Source organism: Chaetura pelagica, unplaced genomic scaffold (assembly GCF_000747805.2).
Source record: "Chaetura pelagica isolate M959 unplaced genomic scaffold, ChaPel_1.0 scaffold11, whole genome shotgun sequence".
Taxonomy (NCBI): Eukaryota; Metazoa; Chordata; class Aves; order Apodiformes; family Apodidae; genus Chaetura; species Chaetura pelagica.
Window position 1 is genome coordinate 9,522,129 of NW_009952694.1, and position 10,501 is coordinate 9,532,629.

The 10,501-nt window shown below is 36.6% G+C and overlaps 1 protein-coding gene across 1 annotated transcript; it reads left to right on the forward strand.

Moving 5' to 3' along the window:
- The first annotated feature begins 1,349 nt into the window (after window positions 1-1,349).
- Window positions 1,350-4,444, forward strand: FLRT2 (fibronectin leucine rich transmembrane protein 2). Its single transcript, XM_009993925.1, has one exon. It carries the CDS (start codon window positions 1,764-1,766, stop codon window positions 3,750-3,752), a length of 1,989 nt encoding a protein of 662 aa, XP_009992227.1. The 5' UTR covers window positions 1,350-1,763; the 3' UTR covers window positions 3,753-4,444.
- Window positions 4,445-10,501: the final 6,057 nt, after the last annotated feature.

The window sequence follows — 10,501 nt, forward strand, 5'->3', positions numbered from 1 at the left end:
CTGCAGGACTTTTCAGGTTCTCACTTTTTATCTGCAACCATTATAGCCTTGAGGATGATACTTCATGATACCCCAGGCAAAAATATTTTAAAACATTATTTCTATTCACTGGTATTCTGTTTTCCTGAAATCTGAGTGAATGAGTTTTGATTTGGGTCAACAAAATATTGAAAAATTCTTTACTTGTGTAACTGCAATTCAAGACACTGAGGTCTATACGTGCCTGGTACTTGCAAGGTTTATATCCTTCATTAGGTTCAAGTATGTAAAATGCAGCATTTCTTTTTTTTTTTTTCAGTCATTGGAAACAACATATAGCAAGGCAAGGTAACAGAATATGTTATAGCATGCTTCAGCAGGTTGAACTGTTTGGTTATATATTTGAATAACAAGTATTAGCTGGGAAGGTAAAAGTTAAAAACCAAAGACGCTTAGAAACTGAGAATCTGCATTAAAGAATTTATGTATACTAAAGCTATCAGTTGTTTATGTAGCCATTCATAGACAACTGTAAAGCAGAATTAAAATAAGTATCTAGCCTTTATGGTTTCAAAGAAATCTCTGCTGCAAAAGTGCTGTAGTTTCAGCTTATATTCTAAAACAGTACCTCAGCAGATGTGAGCATGTTTCATTTAGTTGTAAGCTAATTCTGAAGTCTGTTGGCAGCACAGTTCATATCAGAAGCAATATCAAGGTAACAGTTGTAGCAACTGTATGATTTACAGCAGAGTATCTTGTATATGTGGATTACCACACTTATTTAAAAGACTCTCCTCACTGTAGTGAGGTGCAATAATATAACAGTGTGCATTAATATGGAAAATATACATATTAACATTACAGAAATAAAAGCAGAACTTCCCAGAGGCTGACATGAAATTAAAAATTGCAGAGCATGATTAAGTAATATGGCCAAGAGTCTACTCTGTCAGATATCAGTGAATAACACTAATGGAAATCAGTGGTTCTGCAAAAGAAAATAAAAATAAATACCTGAACAAAAATTTCCAGTTAAATGGGTTAGCTTTAGTTTTATAGAATGTATTAGTTTTAGGATTTGAAATAGACTATGGGAGTATAAAGACTCTAGGTACAATGTACAAACACAAGTGATAGATCTAGCTTTCTCTGAAGTCACTGAAAAGTCCTTCAGTCACTGCAATGACTTTGCATCAAATCTATTTCAAGACTATTTAACAGTAATATTAAGCAATGTTTAATATTAATGCCCTTTTTTTCCAGGAAGCTATAAAGAGCACAGCCTTAGAATAGTTTTCCAAGGGGCTTGATCTTCCCTATTAAACATTTCATGCTATTCAGCCTTTTCTTTTTTCTTTTCTTTACAGGCAGGCCAGATACAGCAGATAGCTGATATGAGGACTTGCTGACTTCAGAAAGCTGAGTGTAACACCAACAGACTTCAGTGAAAGGAAATATAACCCTTCCAAGCAACTCATACACAGACGACTTTTGCTAGCTTTAATTAATCCGTTGCTCACCTGCAAAGACACAGCTATTGCTTTTTTCAGCAGACATGGAGGAAGGCAACAAACTTTGTAATCCTGGCTAATAACACCGTGGCTTTCTTATCAAAGTAAGAGGCCAGTTATAAAAGGATTATTTTATACTTTGCCTCCAGGACTTTAACTCTGGACCTGAACACTGGACATAAATAGAAGCCAATTTTGAGATTTTGCTACCTGTGCTTTATTATTGTTATCAGTTCTCTTATCATTTTGGTACTTAATTTCTTGAAATTCGAAATGGGTTCCTGGACTAGAATGTGGCCCACAGATTGTGCTGTTCTCATGAAATCATGGCTTATTTTTTCCCTGGGGCTCTACATGCAGGTCTCCAATACTATGGCCTGCCCAAAAGTGTGCCGCTGTGACCGAAACTTTGTCTATTGTAATGAGCGAAGCTTGACCTCAGTGCCTCTTGGGATACCGGAGGGTGTAACCGTGCTCTACCTCCATAATAACCAAATTAATAATGCTGGATTTCCTGCAGAGTTGCACAATGTCCAGTCTGTGCACACTGTCTACCTGTATGGCAACCAATTAGATGAATTCCCTATGAACCTGCCCAAGAATGTCAGGGTTCTCCATTTGCAGGAAAACAACATTCAGACCATTTCTCGGGCTGCCCTTGCCCAGCTTTTGAAGCTGGAAGAGCTGCATCTGGATGACAACTCCATCTCCACTGTTGGTGTTGAGGATGGGGCATTCCGGGAAGCCATCAGCCTCAAGCTTCTGTTCTTGTCCAAGAATCACTTAAGCAGCGTACCAGTAGGCCTTCCAGTGGACTTACAAGAACTTCGGGTAGACGAAAACCGCATTGCTGTCATTTCAGAACTGGCCTTTCAGAATCTTACAAGTCTGGAGCGTCTGATTTTGGATGGCAATCTCCTTACTAATAAAGGCATAGCTGAAGGCACCTTCAGCCACGTCTCAAAGCTCAAGGAATTCTCAATAGTGCGGAATTCACTGACTTACCCTCCTCCTGATCTTCCAGGTACTCATCTGCTAAGGCTCTACTTGCAGGACAACCAGATAACCCATATACCACTTACAGCCTTTTCAAACCTCCACAAACTGGAACGTCTTGATATTTCCAGCAATCAACTTCGGATGTTGGTAAAGGGGGTATTTGATAATCTCCACAACCTGAGGCAACTCACTGTAAGGAATAATCCCTGGTTGTGTGACTGCAGTATTAAGTGGGTCACTGAATGGCTCAAATTTATTCCCACTTCCATAAATGTACGGGGTTTTATGTGCCAGGGACCAGAGCAGGTCCGAGGTATGGCAGTCAGGGAACTTAATATGAATATGTTGTCATGTCCCACCACAACCCCTGGCCTGCCACTTATCATCACCCCAATCCCAGCAGCAGCCATTCCAACTACATTGGTTCCCACCGCATCGGTTCCTTCCCCAAGTAGCAAATATAATCCTCTCACTCCCTCCATAGCCACACTCCCCACTGTGCCTGACAGGGAGGACAGAGAAAGGATGACACCTCCTATATCCGAACGGATTCAACTCTCCATCCTTTTTGTGAATGACACTTGCATTCAAGTTAACTGGATGTCTCTCTTTACTGTGATGGCATATAAGCTCACATGGGTTAAAATGGGCCATAGTCTAGTAGGAGGAATTGTCCAGGAACGAATAGTTAGTGGTGAAAAGCAACATTTAAGTTTGGTAAATCTGGAGCCAAAATCCACTTATCGAATTTGTTTGGTTCCCCTGGATACTTATAACAATTATCGAACTGGAGAAGACACTGTCTGTTCAGAAGCCACAACCAAGGCTTCCTTTTTGAGCAATGGCAGCAACAATCCTTCCAGCCATGAGCAGACAACTTATCAGAACCTGGGCTCCCCATTTCTGCTGGCAGGGTTGATTGGGGGTGCCGTGATTTTTGTCCTTGTGGTCCTGCTCAGCATTTTTTGCTGGCACATGCACAAAAAAGGGCGTTACACCTCCCAGAAGTGGAAATATAACAGGGGACGTCGGAAAGATGACTATTGCGAGGCAGGAACCAAGAAAGACAACTCCATCCTGGAGATGACGGAAACCAGCTTCCAGATTGTCTCCTTAAATAATGATCAGCTCCTTAAAGGAGATTTCAGACTGCAGCCCATTTATACCCCAAATGGGGGCATTAACTACACAGATTGTCACATCCCCAACAACATGCGATACTGCAACAGCAATGTCTCAGACCTGGAGCACTGTCATACATGATAGTGAAAGGAGGTGGGGGTATCTAGGACAAAGAGAAAAAACTGGAAAAGTAACCTTCCAACAACAACGAAAAAATTACATTTGATAAATGTTACCCAGATGCATTTATGCATTTGAATACTCTGTAATTTATACGGTGTACTATATAATGGGATTTAAACAAAGTGCTATCTTTTCTATTTCAAGTTAATTGCAAATGGTTTTGTAACTCTTTGCTTTTTAAATCTTTAAAAAATATTGCTAAGTACTGTACAGGGTTGTACAATAAGAACCCAATGTCATGGCAAAGGAAAGAATGACTCATTCTTCAAACATTAACCACTTTGCTGTCGAAGCTGTCTGAGGGATGTTAAGTTTCTAGATGTCCTGTAGTACAGGAAATTAAGTGCATATTAAAACAGGGTCACTAGGAACAGACAAAAGCAATTCAGATAAAATGGGTACAACCCTTCTGACTTGAACTTGACAGCTGCTATTGAGCTTCAAACCAATTGGAAATACATCCATTCCCTTCTGTCAGTTCTGCATTTTCTACCTCCAACTGAAAGCTGGAGTTCTAAGTGCTACCAAAAAGGCTTTATTCTTGTTTGATTAGTTTTCTCCCAATATACTTGGAATAGGAAAGGTAGACAGAGCTCAGTGTCAAACTCCAAGTGACCTTGGTTCCTATTTGCAAAAACTACTCTGAAAATATCACCCAATGCTATATACTTTCACAATAGAAACTGTTTGTGCTCTTCATTTTGATTAAGAAGCTTTAGGCATTCTCTGACCCTTATCAGTGGGAGATGAAGGTTATCAGTACATAACAAGTAGCTGTCATTAAGTTGCACCTCTCTTTAATAGAGCAGTATTTGTTGACACATGTTCAGGTAAAGCCTGAATGAAGGGAATTCTAAGTGCTCCCAGATCTTCAGTATTCATGTAGAATTTGGAATCAAAAAGCGTAAATTTATGAAAAAATAATGCAAAATATTATGCCAATGGAAAGGTTGCTGTTGACTTTTATGGTTGAAGCCCTGTTTAATTTAGAGGTCTGAGTTATGATCAATGTGGAGAAATAGAGAAGAAAGACAAACAGAGAAAACAAATAAGAAATATCTTTTAAAAATTATTTGTTATTGAAAAGACCTCCAGGTCTCTTATGAATTAAAATATGTTCTACAGGGAAAATTTAGTATAAATCCTGGTTGTTTTTTTTTGTTTTCCTATTAAACTATAGAGAAACAGATATTAACTAGGCATTTGGTTAGCTAAAGAATTTTGAGAACATGAGTACACACTGCCCCTTGGAATTACTGTTCTTCTATCTTAAGCTTTTAGAAGTTTTCCACAATTATTTGTGCTTAGAATTTGCTTTTTGATTCCCTTAAATTCCTTAGCTGTTATAGCTTCAGAGTCCTTGAGCTTTACATGCACTATGTGAAACATCATGCTTTTATTAAAACCATGATGCTGCTCTCAAAATTATATAATGTTCCAGCCACCCTATTGACTGTGTGACTGTCAAGAATTCCGGATTTCTTGCCAGTTCAGTGGTGGAATCTAACTCTTTCTTTCTTTCAGTTTGTTTTTCAGTGTGGCTCACTTTCTCCTTAACTTGGGGACAAGTAACAGTTCACAGCAAAGAGAAAAACAGAGAGAAACAAAACTTTCCTGAAGGAGTGGGGAATGAATCAGAAAACTTTTTAAAGTGACCAGCTAGGGACAAGAACTTGCTAGAAGTGGATTTGAAGTAAAGGCAAAAGCAGTTTCACTGTGGAATATTTAGACTTGTCACTTTATGAGACTGCTTATGTTAGGAGAGGGGTTTAAATCCTTTCCTTTGCTCATTTCACTCAACCCGTTCTTGAAATCCAGCAGTCAATGACTGTGCAGTTTCTCAAATTCAAATTGCATGATAATTTTCTGCTATGGCAAAATTAATCCAGTTACAATTGATAGCAAAGTACAATCATTGTGTAAGGAACTACATCCTCCCCTCAACACCTTTTATAATCATCTTTTGAAATTCCACTCTATATTCTGTATATTTGCTATTTTCTCCAGCTATAACAGGTATTTTAGGCAACCTGTGTGGCTACTGTAATAGTAAAGTCACGGAAATTTTGCTGAATAAAGGCCTGCCATATGATTTCAAATGGTGTAATTCTAGGTAGAAATGTCTATGCAAAGTGTTTTCTCTGTGACTTATTTTCTGAAGATGACAATGCAAAGGTTGATACTTGGTTTTATTTGTTTAACATGTTTTAGCTGCCAAAGCCCACAAGACAAGCAGCAAATAGTTGTGATTCTGCACTCTTCCATTGCATGCTGAAGTTTGTTTGAAATTAAGTAGAGCCAGAGATTCCCACTGGATGTGGATGTAGTATTTAATTTCACTAAAACAACTAGCTATATGTTTGTTTTCAAAAGACATCCTTTGAAAGTATGTGCTTATTAGAATTTCATAGTTCAATGACTGATGCTGGAAGAATCTTTGTACTCCTTGATGAACATCTTCTGTTCTAGGTCTCAGGATACCATTGTTTCAAGATGATCTAGGTCTCTTATTTGTAGCAAATAACTTATTCAGGGAGTTCAGCCTTACTGCAGGTGAATGATCCATAAGCCCAAACTGATGACTACAGATGTGGTTACTGTCCTGATGGGGTGAAAACAGAAGGCATTCACATACTGTTAATTTTTATCTCAGATGATGAATTGTATATCTATCTATCTGTGGACTATTACTTGCCTACCTAGATCAAAAATCAAAAGTATATTAAAGACAGCGTAGTTTATGCTTTTTTTCAGTGTGAAAAAGAATATATTGCTATGTGATACTGACCAAGGTTCTTTTCTATAAATATACTTCTGAAAAAAGTAGCAAAACATTTATATAAAAATTTGTGGATAGAACTGGGAATATTTCAAAACAAATTCACAGTTGTAATAAACAGAAAGGTTATATTTTTCATTTGAATCATGTTTCCCCCAGTTATAATTGCTATCCAGCTGCAAAAGAGTTAACATCTTTCAATGTACAAGATAATTTGGGATATTATTTAAATGAGTGGTTTACAGACAAAATCTTATGCACCTTCCATTGTATACTGCTAATAGCTGAGAAATGTACAGAAAAGATTGCTGAGTGGAATACAGCAAGAGTTTCAGGTGAAATTATGTTAAAAGCAGTATCACAACACTTCAGTGCCCAGTGCTTGGGTTCCTTCTGAATACTTATTTATTTACAAACAAGTCCTCATTTTCACAGACTCACTATAACAAGTATTCCTTGCATGGAGCTTCCCGACAGAAGTAAACACCCAATGAATGCATGGACTTTGTGTTAACATGTTCTTATTGGAGAAATTAGTATTGAATTTCTTCATAAGAATATTTAGGGATTGGGTTACTTTGGACTGAAAAGGTACTAGCAGTTTGTAAGCCAATAAAGGATTATGATGGATGTCATTTAAAATGGAAAAATTGAATAACTTATGCTATTTGCTACTAGAGTAGATCAGCGATGTTTTTTCTCTAAATCACTTTCCCTTTTCATGAGAGAAAATTTCTCCCTCTGAAAAATGTATCAGTTTTAATTTAGCAAACAGAAGAACTTTATGCATATTGTATTGTTGTTATGGTTTTAAGGGTCTACATAAGGCACTTTATTAATGATATCGAAGTGAAAGTTCAGTCTCAGCTTTTGACAGTGAAGTGGTTAATTCCCATTGAATTCTCCATTATAGACTTCTTCACCTTAAATTATAATATAGACGTATTAAAGTTTTTTTCTTTAGAACAGAAGAATAATGGTTTTACTCATGACTTATCTTTCCAGCTTAGTGGAAAAACAAAACAGAAGTGAGTGCTAAACCAAAAGTAATTGTCTCTGAGCCTCATAAAATCCTGCTTGATGCTCTCTTCTAAATGCAGAGATAATCCTAGGAAGCTGATGATCACTCCTTCCCTGAAATCTACTGAACAGGGCACTTTGTATCCCAGGTGATACTACAGGCAATACTGAAACATTTGTCATTAAACTTTTGTACAGCATAGAATGTCTTACTCTTTAAAAGGACACTGGCTAGTAGTCCATATGGAAAACTAGTACAAAAGAGATCTGGCAAGCTTTTATTATACTGGGGCTTTATGGAAATGTGCCTCATGAGAGCTGAATTCTGTTCCTCTCAGAAACAGATAAGTTACTAAACAAATTGTTATCATCACTTGGTCCCAAATACCTGAAGGTGATCTTTCTTAATACTGGTTTTAACTGAGACATGCACACTTGGTTCTGTTCTGTGTTTGATATACTTTCTATCTTTAACATGGAAAAATAGATGGTTTGAAATCTGCGTTATCTGTTTTCTGCAATCTGCCATGTTGCACGCATTGTTAACTTCAAAACCTCACTATACACTATATATTATCTTGTTGACATATTCAGTAAAGAGTTATTTAAAAAATACAACAATCCTACTGTATTTATATGAGCAAGTTGATTAAAAAACTGATGTGAATATCTGAAAGGGAAAACAGAATAAGAGAAATATCAAACTTCTATTTCATTCCTAGAAATATTTTCAAATGTTCTACTGTATGTCCACACTTTCTTCAGATTCTGAAAGATGAAGATTTTCTTATTCTGTATCTCAGAGAGTTAAACCATTTGTTACTTCAATTTCTCATATTTAATCTTATCTTTATAAGATTATCACATTCTGATATGCATATAGGAAAACACTATAAAACAAGAACAGGTTGCATTCCAGTGTTTGCAATTAATAGGTACACCTAAGCAACTACACATATTTATACAATATATATATATATATGTGGAAGTTGGGGCCCATTATATGCATAGTGATTTGAAAGACACAGTAGACATTCATTCTTGAAAATCTGAAACCTGCCTTTTTACCTATTATTGTCTATTTAACCTGTCTCCTTGAGATCAAATGTGATTTTTTCCCCTTCAAAATTGTTCTTGAATTTTCAGAATGAACAACATTCAGACATAGGCCTTAATGAATTCTTTTTGTATCTTATACCTAACATATACGGCAATACATATGTTATATATAAAGATGTGCTTTAGCTACTTAGAAATTATAATTACCCCTCTTCTAGTTACATATACAAGAACTAATTTTTGACTTTGCCAGAATCAGAAATATCGAATGTTACAAGCTGTGTGATTTCAAAGCTTAAATATTGCTGAGTGTTACAGTTCCTCTGTTCTCTGTCTTAACCCTGAATATCAACTGAAACCACTGAGAGCTGCTGTGCAATACATCCACATCTAGGTCCCCTCCTTTATATGCTTCCCAGAGCTTGATGTTTCTTCTGAGTCAGATTAGACCTCTGCAATTAAACTTTCTTGCCTTACCACTGTAATGTGGACAATAGAGGTCAAGTGAATGATAAACACTTGTGATCATTTCTGTATTTCTGGGGAAGGTAGGGGGGAAAGGTATCACAATTTTCACTTGACAACTACATCATGTAAAATTTTAATAACACAGAATGTTTTATGGTAGTGGAGGTCAGTCTTCATATTTCCTTTTTACAGTTCTAAGGTCAGTTATCTGAAGCTGGTCACACATGTGCATGTATTTATAAATGCCTGGGATTATATACAGAGGATTTAGCTACAAGGAACCCCCAAAGCAAGCACATGGAGGAGTAGTTTTCATTATTGTTCAGTCAACATTTTAAATTGTAACACTAAAAAGGGTTCTTCTGTCTTATAATAAGAATTATGATGCCACATGGAGAAATGACGATCAGTCACCAAAGTATGAGACAGGTATCTTAATTCTACTTGAAGTGCCATTGTCAGTGAAGGCTCAAACTAAAAATCAACAAAATACTTCTATTGGAGAATTTTTTAACAGTAACTCGCATTCCCGAAACAAATTTGCACACTCTTATGGTGAAATTCTGACACAATTGATTTCAACTATAAATCAGGATATTTATAGAAATAATATACATATTAAAAGCATTATTAAGAAACATCAACTAAGTGAGGCACCAGACCTATGTATCTCTTTTGAAAAGCTCAGGAAGCAATGAAATACACTTTACAGAAAATAAGGGGGGAGGGAATTATGTACTGAGCAGCATCATCCAATGTAAAGCCACACAAGATGTGGATATTTAAATGCATGAACAGGATGCTGAGCACACCAAGAATGTTATATTTTACCCATAGACACACATATTTTTTGTAACTCCATATTATGGGTGACATATATGCCTGCAAAAATCATGTATGAATATTAAGAGTTTATAGTATAGTTACACTTTGGTGGGGACATCTCAGAATAAGAAGAATCTTGACTCTGTGCACCTTCCTCTGTATAGAAAGGGTTCATCTGTAGAAGGAACTGACAAAAGAAGAACAAAAGTCATGTTGATTACACTGTTGTGTTTTCCAGAGAGTAGAATGCCTTGAAGAGTGAAGACAGTGTATAAACTATTACAGAAAATCCAGCTGAAATGCATGTGTGTTTGCAACTTTAACATGCTCTGCAGAAGCGAGATGTCTCCAAGATGAATACTAGTCAGAGTGCTAAGTTGAACATGACAATTCTTGAAAAGCACAATTGCCTGATAGATTCTCTTAAAATTTTATATTTATTGAGTGAAATCAATAATTCCACTCCAATAAACTTTCAGCAGATGATCACACAGGTAAAATTATTTGTGATGAAGATTGGAACAGTGTCTAGAGATGGAATGCTGTAGTTTTCATG

Coding starts and splice junctions, on each gene's coding strand:
- FLRT2 (XM_009993925.1), top strand. CDS start 1,764: ATGGGTTCCTGGACTAGAATGTGGCCCACAGATTGTGCTGTTCTCATG.